Source organism: Columba livia, chromosome 3 (genome assembly GCF_036013475.1).
Source record: "Columba livia isolate bColLiv1 breed racing homer chromosome 3, bColLiv1.pat.W.v2, whole genome shotgun sequence".
In the NCBI taxonomy this organism is placed as follows: Eukaryota; Metazoa; Chordata; class Aves; order Columbiformes; family Columbidae; genus Columba; species Columba livia.
In genome coordinates, this window is record NC_088604.1 from 77,355,225 (window position 1) to 77,378,319 (window position 23,095).

General features: G+C 42.8%; 1 protein-coding gene across 1 annotated transcript in view; it reads left to right on the forward strand.

The window, feature by feature from the left end:
- The first annotated feature begins 7,978 nt into the window (after nucleotides 1-7,978).
- Nucleotides 7,979-23,095, forward strand: part of DISC1 (DISC1 scaffold protein) — a 204,028-nt gene continuing 188,911 nt past the window's right edge. Inside the window, exon 1 of the mRNA XM_065057750.1 lies at nucleotides 7,979-8,341. Within this exon, the coding sequence (XP_064913822.1) occupies nucleotides 8,266-8,341 (76 nt within the window). The 5' untranslated portion in view covers nucleotides 7,979-8,265. The remainder of the gene's footprint in view (nucleotides 8,342-23,095) is intronic.

Genomic DNA, 23,095 nt, shown 5'->3' on the forward strand with positions numbered 1-23,095 from the left:
GCCTGCTACATTGCCCATCTGCACATTCTCAGACAAGCACTACAGCAGTGAGGATATGAAATCAACAATTAAGAAGACCAGTTAGGGTATGTTTTAGAAATCTTAGGCAGAGAAAAATCTTAGTGACGGGCCAGGCTCAGCACTTGATGTAGCTGTTCATCTGCTTCTGATGACAGAGAACAAGAAAGCAGGAGGTTGGGACCTGGGCTTTATGAAGGTATCTCAGGACTGGAGTCCTTTGGTTATTTGGGAGGACATAATGAATACTTGGCCTGAGTTGCCTGCTCCATCCCCAGTCACAGGTCTTGGCCGAAGAAGCCTCTGCCAGTGTTTGGATTAGGTGACTCTTGGGCCTTGGCACAACCCCAGAAGGTCAAGCTGTGCTAATGACAGGATCCTTCTCAATACGGGAGACTAGCCTGACTCGGAGAACTCTAGGCAGGTCAGTTTATAATCTCTGCTCTGGGCAAATTCACCAAAAACAATTTAATTACTGGTAAAGAGCAAACAGTTGTGAACTGAAGATGCTGAAGCATGGAAGGCATTAATGAAAACAAGCCTTGTCAGGCCTGAGACTCACTATTCATCTTCGATGAGAGCACAGGTTTGATGGATATGGGCCATCATAAACGTGAGAGTTTATGTCAGTTATTTGAACAAGTATCACATAGCAGCCTGATTTCAAAAAAAAGAAAATGTAGAACCATGTATAATCAAAATATTAAATGGTATGGGACCTGGTGGATTTAAAAGATACTGTTGTCCAAGGAGAACTTTTAAGAAATGGGAGTTATTGTAGTGAAGTCTGCATGGAGCAATACAAGACTTATTGCTTTTTTAATCAAGACAACGTTTTTATCAAGACCTGAGAGTAAACATAAGATTTCTGCTAAGAAATGGGATAGTGCAAACACTAAGCAGGTGGCAAACAATGAAAAGAAGAGTCACTTATATTGGCCAGGATTGCTCAGGAGAGAGCTCATCCAGGCAAGTGATGTCTTAGTATGGTCCGAAGATATCTAGCTGGATTAAGTACCTAAAAAGCAGGAATACAGGCTGTACTTACAGGAGATGAGTTTCAGAGGGTAAGGAGCTCCCAGTGTGATGGGAGAAAAGGTGTTGGCTGTCTTTGGACACACAATTGGTAAGAAGTGGGTAGGAATCACAAGCCCTACATGAAACCATTGCTGGAATACGTTTCCCATTGAAAAAGAGCACTGAAGAATTTTCTGCCAGCACATGAAAGAGTCACAGAAGTAATCTGAGAACTGGGAAAAAAAAGCCTTTCATCAGCTGCTGTAGAGTTCACTTTATTTAGTTTATTCAAAGGAAGAAGATACCAGCCTTCATCATTCAGGGTATAAACACTTCTATTGGGTAAACCCCCAGGGTGGAATTCAATTGCCTAAACACAGTCATTTACAGCATATTAGATGCTGGATCTGTTACTCCTCCTTTGGGCAGAGGGAAGGATGAGATAAACTCTCAAGGACTTGCTCAGTCTTGCATCCCAGAGGCTGCTGGACAGCCACAAGCTCAGAGCTAGGGCATGGTGTGCACTGCCCGTATTCAGCACCTCAGTCTTCCCCGTCAGCAAGTTGCTCAGCTGCTCTGCAAACTCTGCAGGTAACAGAAGAGTTATTTTAACAGAGCAGCAAAATCCTCCTGCTAACATAGGTATCTGCAGAGGATAACCTGCCCTTCCTGATGTAAACTCCAAGGACAGACTCAGCACAGACATACAGGGATCAAGTTGGATTTGAAGCCAGACCACATACTCCAGCTGGAGGACCCAATGCACTGGGGTTTCAGTCTCCAGACGGCAGTCCTGCTCTAGCACCCATTGGATTCCTGGCATCCAGTTCTGCGTCTGGCAGAGAACATGTGTCTTGAGTTGCTTTATTTATTTGCACTTCTAACAGCAGTTCTGAGGGGCTCTGCACAGCCCAGGGCACTTGCTTTCTCAGCACCCGCTGCTCCTTCAGGCATGGCAGCTGTGTTGACCGGCTGTGGGCAAGTCACAGGATCATGCCCCAGCCAGTGTTTTCTCCTGCATCACAGCACCACCAGGTCATTTGATAGCCCTGATGCAATTAGCCGGGGACTTCCAGGAGTGTGGGAAAGCCAGCAAGAGCCACCATGTCCCAGGGCTGCGGGATGGGACAAGCTATTGCCACAGCTCCATGAAAGCATGAGGGGTTTGTGAAGGACTCTGTGCCAGAGTCACTGTGATGGCCCAGGCCTTCCCCTCTATGTGATCCATGCAATGCCTACAGGAAAGTGGATGTATACAATGTATGTATACAATGATCATCTTATGGGTAAAATGACAAGTTAAAGGGGTAAGGTTGGTTGAAATGAATGCTACAGCCAATAACGACAAGTTCATATTCAAGCACACACATGCTGTGAAAAAACCCCAACACAGTAGTGACAGTTCAATAGAAAATAATTCTGTATACAGACATAAAAAGATAAATGCAGAAATGGTTGTTTACTTAGTAGCTGTACTGTAATGTTTAAATCCCAGTTTGTGATAAGCATTAGATACTGAAGAGTGTGAGACAAGTAAATTTGAGGCAATTTGGGATTTGGGGGGTTTAGTATGGTAAAAATGATAGTTTCTGAGAAAAGTATGCTTATTCTGCTTTTTTTAAACCACCAGTACTCCTGCTTTCATCTATGCTAGTTTTGTTCTTAGTTGATCTGCTGACTTAGAATTAAAGCTGGTCCATATTACTATGAGTAAAGGTCCCTAAAACACATTTTTAAACTGTGAGGAATGGCAATATGAATCCTCAGCTTGTTTGTTGGTCATCAGGTGTCTCTAGGGAAACAAATTCTTTTCTCAAACAAATTTAAGTGTACAGGTAAGTATTCCGTCAAAAGAAACATCCAAAGGCTTGACTGTTGAGTTGTATATCCACTGAATTATCTATAATATATGATTCTTAATACTATAAATATTTTAAACCAAGTGGTAATAAGCTATCAGCTTTACTCTTATTTTGAAGTCTGCCATGTCACCAGTTAAGTCACTGTCTTCAGAATAAGATCAAAAAATGATGCCAGTAAAGTCAACCAGCTGCTCCATTACAGCCTTAGATGAACAACAAAACATATGATTCTGGAAAGTGAAATGTAACAACAATCACATTAAAGTCCCATCAATTTCTTTCAGATTTGCATGAGTTTGTTTTAAAAAGTTATTTAATTCTTTTAACAAAGTCCTGGCTTAGTTGAAGTCTCTAGGAGTTCTGTGGTTTAACAAATGAGACAAGGACTCATATTTCTTTTATTTCTTTTATTTCCTTATCTATTATGAAGATTACCTTTATACTAATCACACCACAAAGCATGTTCCAGAGTGATTGTAAGTATCCATGGAGTTACGTAAAGCACAATCAGTTTAAGAACATCTCATTTTGGATAGGGTGTGATAGTATATTAAATAATATTAAAGCTGTGCAAAACAATTCCGCTTCGGTTTTGTGGATGAGCTAAATATGTATGTGTATATATATATATATACATATATATATGCTCAAAGTTTTTTGGAAATTAAGCATAATGCCCTCACTTTTATTGTTTTTTTTGATGGAAAACAATCCTTTGGAGGTGAACTTCACTACTGAAAATGAAATGAGCTCTTCTGGTTTTGGACATTTAAAGTGAAAATGAAGGAACAGTGGGAGAAAGTGTTAGTTTTCCCTGTAAAAGATGTTACTGAGGGAAAATAAAAGGTGGTGAGCTGAGCCATGAGGGTGCACAGATGAAAAAAAAGCAGCTCAGGGGTTGTGGCTCCAGCAGGACCAGGCAATGGAAAAGTACTGGCCAGGTTCTGACTTGTGCAGAGGGCAGCAACATGGGGAGCAGGAGCCTGTGGCCACAGCAAACCACTGACTTGAGCTGCTGTCTGCCAGCCTCCTGGGCAGCCATGGTTATTGTCAGACCTTGTCCTGAGTCTTCTGGTGAGACAGAGCAGCTTGGCTGGGTGCCCTAACTCCCCATGGACACAGCGTCCACCTGGCTCTGCTCTGTGCCAGCCCGTGCTGCTGCTCTACCCCAGCCACCCCTTCCTGGCCTCCCACCTCACCGCAGCTTCCCTAGTCCGTGCTGAAGCTGTGCTTTGAAAAGTGCCATGTGAATGGTTTGTAAAGCGAAGGAGACATGATGAGAATATCTTGAGAAAATCTGTATTAGAACTTGAGGACATGAGCATGATGGTGATTCACTCCTCTGCTCTGTGATAGACACTGCAGTGCCACATGTGAGCCTAGCTTAAAAAGACCAAGATGCCTTGATCCTGGAGAGATCAAAATAAATAAGTCTAACATGTTCTGGGCTTTCCTCATTTTTATGCTAAGCATAACCTTTTTTTTTTTCCTGAATTTGACTTGAATTTGCAAGTAGAGTTGGCTTCCATTCAGCAGCATGTTTTGGTGAATACGTTATTTACCACTGAAGTAGAAAAGGTCTCTGGTGCAGCAGTGATGGGGTAGAGAGTAAAAAACAAAGATGAATGCAAGAAGAAGAAAAGCAGAGTTTGCAGCTGAGCTATGAGATGAACCGGAGGTCATAATGGACAGAGCTACAGGAAATCTGTTCACGATGGCAGCAGGTGCAGGGGAGAGCTCTCAGACACTCATGTCAATTGGAAATGAAGGTACCACACAAAGAAGCAGCCATGTGTAGACAATGGGAAGCAGAGAAGGCTGAGATGAGGAGTGGAAAAAAGAGGAGGCAATTTTGAGCTGACACAAGGGCTCAGGAAGTCATTTGAGATGGAAAGAGGCTGCGGCACTGTCTTGGGTACACAGGGAGGATTGTTAAAATCTGGTGGGATTTCTGATGCGGCGTGTAATGCTATAGTTTGATGGTTGCTTTCAGTAGGAGAAAGGTTTTTGGTGAAAAAAAAAAAAAAAGTTTAAATCCACATCTGTTTCCATTTTACTGTAGAGCCAGAGAAATGCTCTTGCCAGCACAAAGCAGACAGTAGCTTGAAGAAAGGGAAGGAAAGCACAACTGGAGAAGCAGTGGAGGGAACAGGCAGGACCATTTCTTTTGGCAGCTGTGGCTGTATATGCCATCATAATGAAAACTTGACATGAAGAAGGAGCAAAACACTCCAACTCCCTCCTGTCTGATCTAGAATAGAAGATAGCCATATAATATTAGTTTTAAAGTTTACTCTTATCTGTAATTTTACTCTTATCTGTAATGTTTACTCTTATCTGTAATACCATCCATCTTACTCTAACACCTAACTAGTGTCCAAAAGTGCATTAGGGCAAACTGTAGGTGGGTAGATCTCTTCATAAGCTTTGGATGTCTCACCATGTCAATAGGATCAGACCTTCTATGAAGGGCACAATTCAAAAAGCATTAACAACAAAGAATACTATTCTCACCTACCACTAATAACATTTGCTTCAGAACTCTGTCTGCTTCTTGCACTTTTTTTCTACAGGTATGCTTAAAGTCCTCTGTAGAAACTCTCTGCCACCTCCCTCCAACCCTTTTCCAACAGTGTGACAACTGGCAGAGGGTGGGAGAGTGCAAAGGGGAAGCAGTGTGTGTGCTGCCTTGTTCCTGCCCTTGCTGAGGCAACTGCCCCAGGTCCCAGAGGTAGGCAGGGCTGTGTTAGATGGGCCCTTTGTTTGCACCAGTGCAGCTGCCTTCTGAGAACAAGCTTCCCTCTGACTGATGGGAGCTACCACTGACATCATCTGCATCAGACACACTACAGCAGGGCTGAAGGAAGAAGGAGAAGGATGTGTGGCTATTTTTGGCTTGTGAAGCACAGCTGCTCACTATCTTCTCTCACAAGTCAGGAAGGGCACAGACTGGAACATGAGGTCAAAACTCCCTTAGCATGTCCTGTGTGTCTTAATAAGTGGACTGAAATCCCACAATATCAGTAATCTGTCAGTTGTTAGATAAACCTGGGCCTTTTTTTAGCAACTTTTCTGATTGTTACAAAAACTTTCCTGTGCACAGGATAGTATTTTTAACTTACAATAACATTTGCTGCATCTGAGAAGTCAGAAGAATTCTTGAAGAATAGGATAGATGGAGGTCATCTTGAAAAACACTGATTTCATGTACATGGCTCATATAAAGTATATGATGATCCATGATTGAAGCAGGTGCTATTTTAGCAAAGTTGATAAAACGCTGTAGTCAGTGGACAGTCATAAGCTTATATAAAACTCGTAACTATGGCTTTCTATAGAAATAAAACTGAGCAGAAAATTACTAGCGATAGCAAAAGGTGACACTTGGGTTAACTAGGGAGAAGGTGACACATGGGAAATTATGTGGGACTACAATTATCTACAACACAAAACAGGTGAGGGGATTTTAGCATAAATTCACATTGTTGCAATGATATGTAAGTTCAAGGGGACAGGCTCTGGAAACGTACAGTGATCTTAGAAAAATGACTTGAAATGATTTACTGTATATCGTTATGGGTTAACTCTGGTAGGCAGCTAAGCACCATGCAGCAGCTTGCTCAATCCCCCGTGGTGGGATAGGGGAGAAAATCAGAAAGGTAGAAGAGAGAAAACTTTTGGATTGAGGTAAGCAGTTTAACAGCTAAAGCAAAATCTGTGTGCACAAGCAAAGCAAAATAAAGAATTAATTGACTATTTCCCGTTGGCAGGCAGCTGTTCAGCCATCTCCAGGAAAGCCAGGCTCCCTCATGGCTAGTGGTTACTTGGTAAGACAAATGCTGTAACTCCAAGTATTCCCTGTTCCTTCTTCTTCCCCCAGCTTTATGTACTGAAGCATGATGTCATATGTTGTGGGATATCCCTTTGGTCTGTTGGGGCCATCTGTCCTGGCTGTGTTCCACCCCAGCCCACTTGCTGGCAGGACAGTGTGAGAAGCAGAAAAGACTTAGAGGCATTGAGGTTGTGCAAGCAGTGCACAGCAGCAACTAAAACATCCACATGTTTTCAACACTCTTTTGGTCACAAATCCAAAATGTGGCACCACATGAGCTACTTCGAAGAAAATTGCTTCTATCCCAACCAAAAGCCATACATATATGTTATATAAATGATAGCACCTTGCAACAAAATGAAAAAGCTCTGTATTTGACATCAAGAGAGGTGAAGACATACAAAAGTAATGAAAATACATACTTAGCAGAGATTGGTTCCACATTTAAGCTACAGAAAGCCAATGCATACCACACTATCTAATTGTATGCATGCCTTGCCGAAATCAGCAAGTTTCTGACACGTAAAGCAGTGCCAGAGAAGGGTCTGCGGTCGCCTTGTCTTCTAACACTGGTGTCCTGCAAACCTGGGGGAACAGAAACTGTACAACCTGATACCACTGCATGTGCAGCAACCTGCCTTGACCTAGAAGATCTGATAGAACCTAAGGGAGTGGCAGGAAGATACGCCAGAGGAGGTTTAGGTTGGACACTAGGAAAAGGTTTTTCACCCAGAGGGTGGTGGAGCACTGGAACAGGCTCCTCGGGGAGGTGTCACAGCCCCAAGCCTGACAGTGTTCAAGAAGAGACTGGTCAACGCCCTCAGACACATGGTGTGAAGAGCCACGAAGATGGTGAAGGGAGTGGAGCATCTCCCTTATGAGGAAAGGCTGAGGCAGCTGGGTCTCTAACTTGGAGGAGACTGAGGGGTGACCTCATTAATGTTTATAAATATGTAAAGGGTGAGTATCACGAGGATGGAGGCTCTTATCGGTGACAACCAATGATAGGACAAGGGGCAATGGATACAAACTGGAACACAGGAGGTTACACTTAAATTTGAGAAGAAACTTCTTCACAGTGAGGGTGCCAGAGCACTGGAACAGGCTGCCCAGGGAGGTGTTCGAGTCTCCTTCTCTGGAGACATTCAAAACCCACCTGGACACATTCCTGTGTAACCTCACCTAGGTGTTCCTGCTCTGGCAGGGGGATTGGACTAGATGATCTTTCGAGGTTACAATCCGTGACATTCTGTGATTCTGTGAACTGTGGGGTTGTCATATGCAGAGATAGGAGTTGGACTTGATAACCCTTGTAGGTTCCTTCCAACTCGGGATCCTCTACGACCCTTGCTCTCCGGGCCTGTGCACGGCGTTGACGACAGCCCTGACACCAGCCGCAACACCCTGCACCGCCGGACCCGCCCGCGGTCCTCTCCCTCCCCGGGGCGGTCGAGCCGCCTGCGGCCCGCCCCTGGCTGGGAGTGGCCGGCGCCACCGCCGCTTTCCGCCCCGGCGGCGGGGAGGAGGGTGCCCGGGATGTGGTGGCCGCAGCCCCGGCCGGGTGGTACCGACAGGCGGCGCCGCGGCGGCGGGGGGGAGGCGGCGAGTTCAGGTGAGCGGTGGGCGGCCTGGGGGCCCCGCGGCTGCCGAGGGGGAGGTGGGTCTGGCCGGCGGCGTGGGGGGAAGGAGAGGGAGGGGGGGGCAACGGCGGGTTCCCCGCCGTTGCCCCCCCCTCCCTCTCCTTCCCCCCACGCCGCCGGCCCGGCAGGGCAGGTGCCCGCTCGGAGAGAGGGAACGGGTGCGTCGCGCCGAGTGAAGCCCGTGAACGGGCACGGTGCTTTGGGGAGCGAGGCTGAGCCCCAGCGGTGCCGGGGGCGGCAGCGATTCTCCCCGCTGAAGGGGCCGGGCGGCGCGGTTGGACGCTGCCTTCAGGCGTGGAGGGCCGGGAGCACTTGGTACGGGGAGTCGTGTTGAATGTTGGGCGAGTTAAGGCCTTTTAGGTGGGGAAAAAAAAGGGATTTTTCATTTTGCACTCTGAAAGTTTTGGGGTTTTAAGTACCCAATGATGTTAGCATTTATTTCACAGTAAAGGTAGCCTAGGAAGCCATGTTACAACATTGAAATAACATTATGATTTTTTTAAACTCAAAAAATCCTCTAGTTGGAACTCTGCCAGTGTGGAAGCAGCTATAGTGATGCAAACATGTACTTTTTAAAAATTTTTCTAAATAACCAACTGCAAAGAGGGAAGTAAGGGTACTCTTAGAAAAGTCACTCATATAATATCTCTAAACCTCGTTCGAGGGAAGAAAAAGGAAATTGCCGTCTTAATGGGGAGGCTGTGTGTATACTTCCATGAATAGCTGAGTTTTAAACAACCATGACCTGTAATGTGGATGAGCTGCTCTCCTTCTCCTTCCTCAGAGCAGCAACCATCAGAAACTTGCTGGCCTGAGTTAGGCTATCCCTGTTACCAGCACTGGTCCTGGTGAAAGGCTGGTGCCGTGTGGGAAGTCTGGAAAAAAAACCACTTCACCTTTTGCAGGAGAGCTGGGGAAGAAAGACATGTTGCTCACCAGGTGCATCCCCTGCCTTTTGGGTTTTTTTGGGATAGGTGGTTCTCTGAGCCCCATTAGTCCAGCAAGACTTCTTGCAAACACTTCAGTTGTCCTTGCCAACATTTCAATAGAATACAGCTCATTCATGTTGTGGTAATCTAGGCTAATCTTTGTGTACAAGTGCTTGAGTAACTTTTGCTGTGCTTCTGGATAGTGATTTAAGAACTCTGAAGTGAAGTGCTTTTATAATAAAGGTTTTTACAAAATATGCTGCAGAACATACAGCTGGAAGCGCTACTGGTAGATTAGAGTTTTCAAATAAATAAAGTATGCTGGGATGCATTATCTCTGGTTTTGTCTTTTTGCATTTGTTTATTTACTTCCTAATTTGCAATTGGTCTTACAGTAACTCATGAAAATGGGAGAAGTTCTACTTTATTAAACTTTCCTTGTGTAAATACTAAAGTCCCTTTATGTTGTATGGGTATGCCCCCATCTCATCGCTGGAGTTGTGGCTCATTCTAGGAACGTGTTGACAGTGGTTTTCCAGTTGAAGCTATGGTAGATTTTTACTGTTGGTAGGGCTTTTAGGCACTTATAAAACTGAAAATTAGGGATGTTTTATTTAAATATTTGCTTTAAAAGGAAAAAAGCTGAGTTTAGAGGTTTGTAGTTACTTAAAATGTTGTGGTCATGATGGGTCAAGGGAGTGTAAATGAACACTCAAATGCTTATGAACAGTGGTTTGTATGCTTGAGGTTAAGAGCGTATCCAACGATGCATTTTTTTCTTGCTTCCCAGTGTTTATACTATCAAACTTATTAATTTTCTGTATAGTTCTTTGAGACTGGGCAGTGAAAATAATCTGTTCTTATACATGTTAGTGATGATTATGGTGCAGCAGCACTCTAAAGAGTGGTCAGAGGCAAGCATTGTGTTGCTGCTGGCTTCCTCCCTCTTTAAATTTAGATAAATCAGCCTTTGTTCTCATCAGTGAAGTGAAGTCAAAAGTTTGGGCCTAAGCTTCTGCTGCTGGAATTGTAGTGGGGCCGTGTAAGAAAAGAGGATTTATTAGCACCAGGATAAATTAATTGTGACAAACAGGAAGACAGAGAGCACCGCAAACAATGTTTTGTACACACAAAAGCAAAAACCCTAAAGGTTAATTCCGACTTTGTTCACAAATTAGGCACACTTGGTTAGGCTTTTTTTGCTCACCATAACTTGGGCCTCCGACAGCTACTGAACCACCTGACCTTTCAAATGAGATTTAGTGGAGTGTGTTAACACCTTCTGAGTGTTCCTCGGGAGTTACAATTTTTTTAATTTTAGTGTTGGGTTTCCTTGAGCAAACTTTCTTTCTAATTGAGCTGCAGACAGGCTGCGGTCTTTTCTTGTTTCAGCCATAATACATATTAATGACTCCTGTGGAAAGGGGTTTTCTTATCTCCCTTGGAGTGTCGGCCTCAAAGGTGAACCAAAAGGAACCTGTGGGGTTGCCATAGTGATTTCCAAGTTCATCCTTAGCATCTTGTATCTTTTTTCCAGAGAGCAGCTCTTTCATGCTGTGTCACTTAGATTAGGATTGAGCCTGGGGTATGTTGTAATACTATTCAATATCCTTGAAGGAAGACTGCTGCAAAACCCTTATGTATTCGGGATGAATGTGCCCTTTGTAAATCAGCAGTCACATGAGGAAAAACTTGGCCCTCTGGCACTGAACAAAGGCTACTGTGCGTGTGTTAAGTGTGGTAGTATCCTTACGTGGAGGTGTTTATTTAAATCTGTGTAATGTTAACTGTTTAACACTCCATTTAATTTCCTCCCACTCTTCCTCCTCTTTTAGTTCATTCAATGAACTGTTCACTCGAAATGCTTTTGGGGTTAAATGTTTCATTACTGAGCCTCCTAGCTGCCGCTGCTACTGCTGTGGAAGCTGAGATCCACTATTGACATACTTTGTTTGTTAAACATGAGTTTCTGTATGGAAATTGAATTAGCTATTGATGTGGAGTTACTTCCCTATTTATTGATGCCGAGAAGGTAAAGTGGCTTAATGACTAATCTGAAGTCTGCAGACAGAGCGGTGAGATCATGTGCCTGCCTCAAGTGGTGTCTCTTTGTTAGTGCGATTCCTTTGGGGCATGCAGAATTTGGATTCTGCCTCCCCTTTGTACATAATGTACAATGCTGCTCTCTCTGTTTCAGATGCTCCTTCACCTTATAGCCACACTTCCTTCCAGCACATCTCTTATTCTCTCTGTGTAATAAATTATTAATTAGGACTCTGCTGCCTAAGGGGTATGATTGGTGGCACTTCCTATTCTTTCCTGCACCCTCCCACCTCCCTTTCCTGCCTCTCTTGCTGCCTTACGAATAGGTGTGTTAATTGTTTGACACTGGTGTCAAAGTAACTTTTCTAGTTACTCTTCGCATTTTTTTTCTATCAATGTGTTTATCTGTAACAACAACAAATGTAAAAAAAAAAAAAAAAAAAAAAAAAAAAATTTACTACTGTTGTGGTTTAACCTGAGCTAGTAATACAACCACAATAGCCACTCACCCTCTCCTCGCCCTCCCCAAACAGGGGAGGGAATCAAAAGGGAAGGTAGAAACTTGGATTGAGATAAACACAGTTTAATAAAATAACAAAATACTAATACACTACTAGCAAATATGCATATAAAATAGAAATAAAAGATACTCAAGGCAATTCCTTACAAGCATGCTGAGCAGCCAGTCCCAGGAAACAGCTTGGTCCCAGCAGCTGATCCCAAAGACAGAGAAGAGAGGAAAATGGCAGAAAAGCCCAGAGGCCTCTGCAAAGTGGCAAAAGGCCGGACTGAACATCCTGACTGAACTTCCTGGCTTGGAAGAGCCAAAACTGGAAGGCTCCACACGTAAATAATTAGCATGAGGCCAATGGGATGGAATACTCTCATTGATCAGTCTGGATGTCAGTCAAGCTCTGCCCTATCTCTGCTCCCCCTTCCATGACACCTGTAAGCAAGGTGCTCAGAATGTCCTTGGCTTTCAGACCAGAGCAATTAAAAGCATTAGCTCTGTGCTGGGGTGTTATCTGCTTGTTCTCAAACTGAGTCCAAATAATGAGCATGCTAGCTATGAAAAGGAAAGGTTTCTAACTGCACAAAAAAAATTAACCAGTTTTCAGTCAAACCAGTACAGCTACATAAACAGCTGTGTATTCAGAATTAGTTATGGAAAGTGGAAAATGTATTTTGTTAATAGTGCTTAGCCAACTCCTTTTGTTTCAAAGGTGTATGCCTTACCTGTATTTATAGATTGGATCAAACAGCACCTAAGTCAGAACTACAAATGCAACAGTAATTTGCTAAACACAGTGTATGTATGGTCAGATGACAAAATCTCCCAGCTTTGTGGAAGAAATGGCTGCTTAAAATTAAGAGCAGAAGGAATGTGATGTACGTGAACTTTCCTTTTTCTCTGTAATGGCAGAAGAGTTGGTTGTTTGGAGTGGCTTAGTGGACCCTAGTAAAAAGGTTTCGTTTGCTGGGCTGAGAGGTCAGTGGAGCAGGAAACTGTTACAGGGAAAAATCTCTTAGTAGAGCAACTTTGAGGCAATATGTGGAACAAAAAGTCTAAAGGTTTATAGTGAGCATTATAAAACTGAGGAAGAGTGAAAGGGTTGGTATCTGTGGGAGAGGCAGGACCTGGGAGTTGATATAATTAGATTTTCTGAATTGTTTTGCAAGTCTCCACATCTGTGTAAGGTGAGGCATGTGGTATCACTGTAGCTTTTCAAGACCTTGCTAAATTCTGCATAATAATAATGGAAAATCAGAATCAAATGATAGCAATGTTTTCAAGGCACCTGTAGAAGATGAACTTTGACAGTGGCTTAATGACTTTGCTGATTGATGGGGTGAGCAGAGTAGTCCCTAGCTCAGTTCATCTATCTGGCAGCACTTTGAGTTTAAATTGGCAGTCAGGCTTTTGGGTCTGACAAGTATGTTTTGAGCATTGAAGGAAACCATTTTTAGGGTCTTCTTGTTTGTTTTTGGAAAACCACAAAGTCTCCAGAGAGCTTGGGAAGTAGAAGGACACATTTTTTTTTTCCTGCTAGTAAGCTGCTTTCTTGCTGTTTTAGTGGTCTGCTGAAAATATTTTGGTTCCTATCTTTAATGATAAAGCATCCTGGTAAGCATCCTTTCCACTGACACATCAGCTTTGTTTTATGGATTATCGCTATTGCAGGTATACAGACATCTGGAATGGTGCTGGTGGAGACTACTTGCAAGGCCAAATGCCTACAGCCACAGGGTTTTTTCTTATATTGTGCTTATCTAATTCTTGTGGCCTGGTTGTTCCCCTTTTCACATGCACAAATGTTTTACTTCAGGGAAACACACTGAGGTTCCAAGGAAGGAGCATCACCAAGCCTCTTCATTGTGGTAAATCCAGGCAGCCTCAGCCCTGTAAAATATCTGACTTCTTTTTGCAAGGGCTAATATGATCATATCAGGAAGGCCTTGTTTTCCTGTGTTGTTGGAGAGCATTGCCTTGAGAACAAGAGCTTTTTCTTCTCCACCAGGGATGGTTACTGAGGCAGGGATGAGGTTGAATTTTATGCACTGGGCTAATGTCCAGGTGCTTCCTGTTGCTAATGACCCATGAAGACCCAGGTGGTGGGGGAATGGGCAGCACAGCTGTTTAGTGGAGTTTGGCTGTTCAGATTGATTGAGTGCATTAACCTGTCAGTATTTGCACTGATAGCTCAGGCTGTGATTAGCAGGAGCTGAGCTGTGGATGTGTTGCATTCCCAGTTTTGTTCTTGAAGAGCGACAGGCACACCAATCTCATGAGAGCAGGACAGACAGCTGCTGAATTTGGTGGTGTCTTACATTGCTGTAGCAAGATTTCATTAATTTAAACATATTTTTGGTTGCCGTGTCCCCAGTGGAAGCGACACAGAAGGGATGGTGTACATCAGTGGTGGTGTGGAGCATCAGAGGCATGAGATGCTCATGGACACCCTGGACAATCCCAGGCTATGTTGCCACTGTGGTGAGCAGCACTTTTTTGGCAGGGTACTGTGCTGAAACTTTGCTTGTGTCCTGCCAGAGCCCTTCTTTGGGAGACCAGCACCTTTTTATCTGTTTAGAGCAGTGAAAACCCTGAGGAGACCCTCACTGAAATTGTGTGAAAAGGGCCTGGTCGCTGTTGCCTGGAGTGCAGCAGCAGTGCAGCTGATCCTCTGTGTGGTTTTGTGCCCAAACTAGTTAATAATCAACTGGTATTCCTGCTGTAGCATTCCCATGCTTGTGGTCTGCCAGGGTCTTTTACAGATGTGGCCATGAGAAGGGCTGCTGCAGCTAATGGTTCTCTCTGAGCCGTGCAGCGACGCTGGCTGGCTGCTTCCCGTGAGAATGAAGGTGAGGGGCAGGTGTGGGGGTGTGTGTGGAAATCCTGGTCAAGGGGTCTCGGATTGCTGTAAGGTGAGAAAAGACCAGGTCCTGCTTCTTCCCTTGTATGCGGTGAGCAGTAGCAGTAGGGTGTTTGTTCTTTTAGCGGTTAGGAAATCTTCTGTCTGTAACACCAGCTTTTGTCAATGAGAGAATTTTCCATGGCATTATCTACCCAATGCCAAGTAAGAAACGATTTTGTGTTAGCCAAAGAGGTGTTCTTTGTCTGTCTGGAGTATAGTTGTAATGCTTAGTTTTTTAGAGGTACATTTGTTGTCTTTTCCTTTATGAGGTAGCACTGGGAACTAATATCCAGTGTTACTGTTTTGGGAAGGACTTCTGATCATCTTTTGTGAAATCCACTGGCTTGCCTTGTTTTTGTTCAGGGCCTTCTGTTTATTCCTTAGAGTGTGGCTGGTAAGGTTTTTAATCTTTGCTGGGTTGAATGGACTGGGTATATTCATGCTATTATTCACCTTCCAAATTAATCTAATATAATTTTAAAATAACTTAGCATTGTTATAACTAGTGATAATGGTGTGTAACAACACTTCTGTTGGGTTTCATGTGAGCTTGGTGTGGCACTGAACTTCTTGATGAGGGTCCAGACATTTCTACTAGATGTGGACACACAAACTTCTTAATGTTAGTGCTTTCTGTGCTGCCAGGTCTTAGGGAAACTCTGCGTGCTCTGCCTGGGCATTAAGGTGGAAGCCTAGGTCCCAAGTGTGGCCATAGTGAATGTAGAGCAGCTGTGGTTTTAATATTGAGCAGCCAGTATGACTGTTCAGTGCAGGCTATATGGGAAGTACACAGGGTTGTTGTCTTTATTTCAGGTCTTTGCTTAGGAGCAGTTGTTCTAAGTTAGCTGTCTAAAAATGATCTCTAATGACTTACAAGTCATGATATAAAATATGAGAGGAGTTTAAAAAGGAGGATTACAATGTAGAGTGCTAAATAGGGAGTAAAAGAAGTACTAATACAAGGTGAAGACAATGCAGAGGACAGCCTAAGGGTGTTCTAATAAATTCCGTGTAGCACAATGGGTAGTGTAGAAGTGGTATTCCCTGGGCAGAGGTGGTCTTTCTCCTTCCTTTGCCAGGAAGTTTGTGTGAGAGGCAGGTTTTGTTGCAGCTGTTCAGAGATGATGTTAGATTTTTTTAATGTGTGTGTAATGCCCCTGGCACCATTTCAGGGATTATGTCTTTGAAAGTGTCTTCAGACAGTTACAGTTAGGCAGATGGCTCCATCTTGTCCTCCAATTGGCAAAACATCCTAGGAAAAGGTATCAAAATAATTTTTAATATACCAAACTGAATAACGTCTTGAGATAAATGCCCTCCAATGTTTGTGTAGCCAATAAAAATCCTCAGTAATAAACATTTTATGAAATAACTGCAGTAGATCAAAGTGACATTGAAGTGGTGCTCATGAGCAACATTTAATCACCAGCTAACTACGAAAGGTCTGTTGCTGTGGAGCATCAGGGGTTTCCTATGTTATGCCATATTGTCTGTGTCTTCCCTAAGGAAGGACTATCATTGAAGCTTGTGTTTTCTCTCTGTGTATGTGTGGATGCTGGATGCTTAAACACTGGTTGAGAACCTATTTATTTCAAGTGCTGGATTTTAATCTTAATTTTGTTAATAGAAAGTCAACCGTTCCCAGCTTCCAGGATGTGACGAAACTATTGTTATTGTGACCCCTTTGTGGAGTTAAATTGGATAAATTGCTTTCTTGCAATGTTGGATATGTTTTAACAGATGAAACTCTTGAACTTTTGTTGCATGTAGAGATAACAAATAGAATGCTACAAATCCTGAGACTTGTATGTAGAGCTTAGATGTATGATAGGATAGTTTGTGTTGGAGGATACCTCAGGAGGTCTGACTGAAGTTAGGCGAGGTTGCTCAGGGCTTTGTCCTGTTGGGTCTTGAAAACGACTACGCAGCCTCCCTGGGCAGCCTGTTCCACTGCCTGGCTGCCCTCAGGGTGTTTCTTTGTACCTAGTCTGAACCTCTCTTGTTTTAAGTTATGCCCACCTCTTTCTCCTCCTCCTGCCGTGGGCTGCTGTGTGTGGATTGCTGTTATCCTCACTATTGGTCTGTCGTCTCAGCAACGATCTTGCTATTAGAGGGTAATCAGGTGCCGTTTGTAACATCTTTTTAAGTTTTAGAGTACCACATTTGGCATTCTTCACTTTCCTTCTTATAGCGTCAAATAGCACTGGGTTTGTGGAAATTTACTGTTGCTGCAAATATATCTTTATACCCAAAGAGGGCATTCTAACATTAAAGATATCCTTAGTTTTGTCTTCATGTCTCTCTGGTACAGCAGCCCTTGCTTATAGCTCTGACTTGAAGGTAATTTATGTTTAAGACATTTCATATGTTTTTGTTCAGTAAAGCACTATGACACTTTTATTGTACAGAAATGAAAATCCATGTGTCTTCTCAGTATCTTTCACAGTTTTACTGGCACCTCTTTGTTTTTGTAAGGCTGTTCATGCAAGATGTTCTTCCTCTCTGAGGGCCGGAGGGAGAAGATGCTTTTCAGGTTGTGGAGCTTTTGCAAGTCCTTTCAAAATCCTGTGAGTTCCTTTTACTAGTCAGCAGAGGATTTAAAAGACTTCCAGCTTGGGAAGTCAAGTTTTACTTGGGAATTAAAGGAGTTAGTCAAAGTTCTCCTTCTGTCTATGGAGTATCATTTTGGACTTACTTGACACAGATATTTTATAAGTATACTTTCATGTATCAGATATATAGATTAGTATAGACTTATTTAGATTTTGAGTACAAAAATGTAGGCAGGCTCGAGTCATGTTAGTTAAGTTAAAGAGTTACCCAAATACGATGTTTCTATTTGCTTCCAATTTCTGTTACGCGTGTTACAAATTTAAGTTACACTTGAAGTTTCCAATGAAATTTCTCTGTACAGAATCCCCCATGGAATAGCATTATTGCAGGATCTGCCTTGGGGCGGACCCATGACTCCGAGGTTTGATAGTTTTGAGAATATTAAGGTAAAATTATGCCTAAATGCTGTTTTTTAAATCTCCAATATTTTCAATGAAGATAGGAGTTCTAATGGTGCAAAGCCTTCTGTGTATTCTTATAGTGAAAATCCTTTTTTCCTAGTTGTCTGCCAGGAGTCCTGTGCAAGTCCTTAGCTCTCTCTTGGGTGTGCTTTGCGATGTGGATAGGTCATGCAGCTTCTCACGTGGTCTGTTTTAACCACAACCTAATGCATCCGATTACTGCTGTACCTCAGGACTGATGAGGTCAAATGTCTATGAAAAAACACTTTGCTTTCTTAGAAAGGAAGCTGCAGCAGTTCTGTCTGCTGCTTTTTAATATTAATACTTGTCAGTAGTACAGTGTGTGAACCTGAAAGAAGCAGGGGAAGGAAGCCCCCACTGCTACAACCCTAATACTGCCTAGAGGTCTGACTCAGACAACTGAAAGGGACAGGCAAATGTGAGCTACCTCGCCTATGACCCTGCTAATCCTGGATTCTGAGTTCAGGTTTTCTAAAGCAAGTAATAACTTCAAAAAATTAGATATATATATATATATATATATATATATTTATATGAAATAAGGAGTTAACTATCCATATTTATTTTGGAAAACAATTTGAACGACACTCAAAGTTTTCCTCTGCCAAGCATTTTGTTACCAAAGCAGGTCTTTTCAGGTGTGCGTGTTTAACGCTATATGGTAGAATCTGCACCTTTTTTTAATCCATTTTAAATGCTAAGCTGAATCTGGAATATATTGACCTGAAAAACTGTTTCATTAGCTTATTCAAGACAATCTTCTTTTTATATACAGAATATTTTTGAAAGGTCAGTCTGATTTATGTTTACTCTTTGTTATTTTTTAACTTGAAGTGTTTTTCTTAAGACTTTGCTTCATTACAATATCACTTGGAATCTTTGGTGCTCAAGAACTATCTGCAAGCTATCTCATGAAAGGGTACAAGTTCTTTGAAGGTTAATACTGTGCTTTAATTTACTTGGGTAATAAGAGCAGACAGGTAAGGGTCAATAAAAGATGGCAGATCCTGTGGCCTTGTACTTAGGTAGGAATACTTCAGTGAATTACAAATAGCGTGTGACAGAAATAAGTTTAAAAAAACCTCTGGCAAAAATCTATGCTTTTGTTGAGCATCATAGGCATATGTTAATAAGCGTAATCTGTATTATTAGTTAATATATGTTAGCCTGGGGAGACTGTCAGAGTAAATTGTGGCAGGTAATTGTCTTGATTTCCTAGACATGAATAGCAGTGATTTACAGTCTTGGGGAAAGAAGATATTATAAGAGCATCTTCACTGAGGTGGTCTCAAAGGGAATGAGTGGAGCCAGTGTCTGTCTGGCTTTGAGCATTGTTTTGGAGCTTTGTGGATGGTTATCACTCCAGAATGTGCAGTGTTAAATGTGACCCATGTAGAGTTCAGTCAAAGGTCCAGAGCAGCAATTGGAAAGATTTCTGGTTCAACTGTCTGTTTCACCATTGGTTTGTGAGAACTACTTGGGGGCCAAGAAGATAAATGCAGTGGAAGTTGGTAGAAGACAGGGTTTGATGGCTGCAGTGGAAAGCATGTGCAGCGTTGGTATTGGCAGAGTTGGAATGGACACAAAACCAAGTGACAATCAGAGTAGATCTGTCAGTTTTGGTGGTGTGCTTCGTCAGCATGGAGTTTGGCTGGCTGCTGCTTGACTGTATCCCCTGATCCTTGTCTCCTACTGGTGGGCGTGGCTTTCAAATCTGTGTGGAGACAGGACTTTGGTCCTATTGAGTCTTTAGTCTCCAGTCGTGGTGTGAGGTGCTGAGCAGGCAGTTGCTCAGATCTTCTCTGAGTTGTCACTCCAGTGGTCTGTTACAGAGGCAGCGGTCCTACAGTACCTGGTGATGTGGGTAGGAAATACCAAGTTTGGCCTCTAATGCCTGGGCTCTTATCTGGGGAGTTACAGCCTGCAAGCTGTCTATCACTGGTGGGTGCTGCCTCTGAGTGCTCTCCAGCCTTTTGTGGAGGTCTTCTCAACCTTCATGTAGATTACCATCGTCGCTCTGTAGTGGCACATCTGCCAAAATCTGTAAATTACTGCAGTTACCTTCTAGAGAGAAACTATATTCTTTACTGGAATGTTAATTTGTTGTTATTATTGGGTGTGTGTGTTTTTTTTTTTTTTTTTTTTCTTTTTTTAGATATCTAATTTGCTCTAGGTGGAGCGACTTCTGTCCAGCCTTATTTAGAAGGAGCTGTGATTTGTGGGAAAAGAGAGGTGTTTGTGCCTGTAGGTAGTATTCTGCTGCAGTTTCAGCAAAATCTGATTCTTCCACAGTTTGTTCATAAGATAATCTTATAATTTCACCTAACAATCTACTTTTCTCTTTCATGGTAGAGGAAAAGCATGTAGCTAGTATCTTCACTTCTGTGTTCTCAGGCCCAATAAAACAAACTTCCAACTTCTGTTTTGTCTATCTACAGGCTTGAGTAAGAGTTGTAACAGTTGAGCCATATTGTCACTGAACATTTTAAAAGGGATATCATGTGCATCTTTGCTGCTTATTAGTGTAGGTCTCTAAGGGAACTGCACTTGGCTTGCTGGAGCCCAAAGGCTGAGCCCTTGCAGGCTATACCATCTGCAGACTGATGATGCTGAGTAATCTGCTGGCTGTTAGCATGCACTTGTGTTAACTCAGGTTGTCCGTGTAGCTGTTGAGGATTGGAGAGCAGAGCTGCAGCTTGTGTCAGTGCGGGTCCAGCTGAGAATCTTTATCTCACCACTCAGAGTGTCGATTTATTGTCAGCTAGCAAAAGCACAGTCCACACAATTGCTGCTGCAAAGAGCAGAGAATGCCCGAGTACAGAAGTTCTGTGGGAGGATGAAGAGTTGTGGGGGTTGGTGCAAAGCCCTGAGATTTTCTTTTCAAGGGAACTGGGGTGAGGGACCCGTGCTACTTGTTTTCTGCCTTCTCGCTACAAGTGGAACCTGTGTCCTATGCGTTGCTGTAACTGCAGCTTATGTACATGTCTGGCTTTTGCAGTATCTCATATTTAAGCTGCATCTTGAGGTGCTGTGCTTTCTGTGGGAAGTTATTGCTCAGGTTTCCTGATGTCTGGAGCTCCATTTCATCTCCATTTTTGTCTAGGCAGCATTGACATCGCATCCTGACAGCCCAGCTGGGGCTGTAAGGTAAAATTCCTTCAGCAGGCAAAGGAGGAGCATTTGTCCTGGGACTTCGATATTAAATTGTAAAGCTCAAAGCATTCTGACTCCTCACCCTTGGCAATATAGGAACTGCCATGTTGTTTTATTTTCATTATATGTGATCACTACTGAGCTGTTAAGAGAAAATTACTTTCTATTTCAGTAAACTCAATTCTGATTTCAGACTGACTGTGCATCAGATGCTTAATTTGGAACCCACTCTCTTGGTGAAATTAAAAATTCAAATCTCCAAGCTGGAGCACTCAAACTGTGCTTGAATTAGAAATTGACTGCTGTCAATGTGCTCTCACACTTCACTCTCTCTTCTTATTCTTTTTTTTTTTTTTTTTTTTAAATTCCTGTCTTCCCTGCCCCCTGATGAGTTTTATATTAGTGTCTTGCTGTAGATGATCTGACTGAGCAGAAGTAGTGGGAATCCACACTGTCACTCCATAGACAGAGTGATGAAAGAGAAGTGTGGTGTGTTAAATAGACCATTCTTGAAAAGGACTGCTGTGTACTAGTTTCATAATTACATACATGTTTGGTGAAGCACTTTTAGGAGATATGACTGCAAGCACAGGAAGTGTTAGTTGCAAACTAATTTAGGACCTAACCAAACTTCACAGTTTCTATGCAAAATCCTTGCTCCCCTATTTATATGTAATATTTAAAGCTGTTTTCAGATCTTGACTGTAGGAACCGAGCTTTGTCTTTACTTGAGACATTTGCATAGACTGCCTATACAGACTTTCCAGACAAGTGGGAACAAGAGTTGTTTGTGGGATTTTTTTGGTGTTTTTTTTTGTTTTTTTTTCTCTGCCCAGGAAGAAAACTAATGACAAACCTAACAAGGACAAACCTAATGACAAATAAACTCACCAAAAACCCAAACTAAACAGCAATAACCGTAAAACTACAACAACATCCCCTCCACCCCCAACCAACCAAACCAACCCCCCAAAAAACCATCAACAAAAACCAACCAACCAATTGCAAAACAGAACTCCTGAAGCAAGCTTTGGTTATCTATTCTGAGTGTTCTCTATAGACTTGCAACTTAAATGTCCCCGTGCCTTTTTGGAAAATGGATAAATTATTCTCAATTATTTAGCTGTAAGTTAAAAAATAATTATGCTGATGGGTGTAAAGTAGATTGGGGTTGGATATTGTGGAGAAGTGAAGTGTCTTCTGTTATTGGTTGTGCTGCAGGTACACAGTGCTGGTACTGGCTTGTGTTCTGCCCAGGGTGTTTGGTTGTCCATCAGTGGTGCAGGGGTTGGATTGCAGAGATGCGTGAAGGGGAAGCAATGACTGGGGAGTCTGAAAAGGAAGCTTAAGTCAGGTAGTTGATTATGTGATTTGGGCAGTTTCAGCTCTCCTAGGCTGATAGCAGTGGGTTGGGTGAAATATATGAGTGAGCTGTGTAAGGAGATTGGGAGACACTTGGGGCCAAGGCTTGTCAACCAGAGATGAATTTTGAGTATGAGATGTGGTAACAGCTGGAGAATGAGGTATGTGAGGAGTCTCTGTAACAGGATTATTCTGAAGTTTATTGCAAAAGTCTTAGGCTTCCCTGGCTTTATCTTTTTTTTTTTTTTTTGGGGGGGGGGGGGAAGGGGGACTTCTGTAATAGTAGCTTGTTGGGGGGGAGAAAAAAAAATGCAGACATGATTTTTTTTCCACATTATTGTGCTATCTATGTGGTCCTGTTTTCCTGAGACAGCAAGGAGTCACTTGGCTGTTCCAGAGTGAATCTGGCCACTCATTTTTCTGGTCAACAAAACTGATTTTTCTTGTAACACTGCAGTGGAGAAGTTGGGTGTTGTAATTTTCATTCAGGCTGAAGGAATGCATTGGGTCTCAGGTTGCCAGCCATAGGGTGTTGATTAGTTATCAAGGAGACCTTCACAGTGCAACTATTTGCTTTCACAGGCTGGGTAGTTACTGTATTTTTAAACTTAAAAAGGTCAGAAAGGCATATTTCTGTTCTTTTTGTCACATTGAGGTGCTTAGGCCCTGATTCAGCAAGGCGTTTGCTTGAGAAAAAAGCCCGCTTGTGTGCGAAGACAATGGACTGCTGAATACTGATGGGTGCAGACGTGTTTTAAAGTATTACCAGTATTTCACACAACTGTAATACG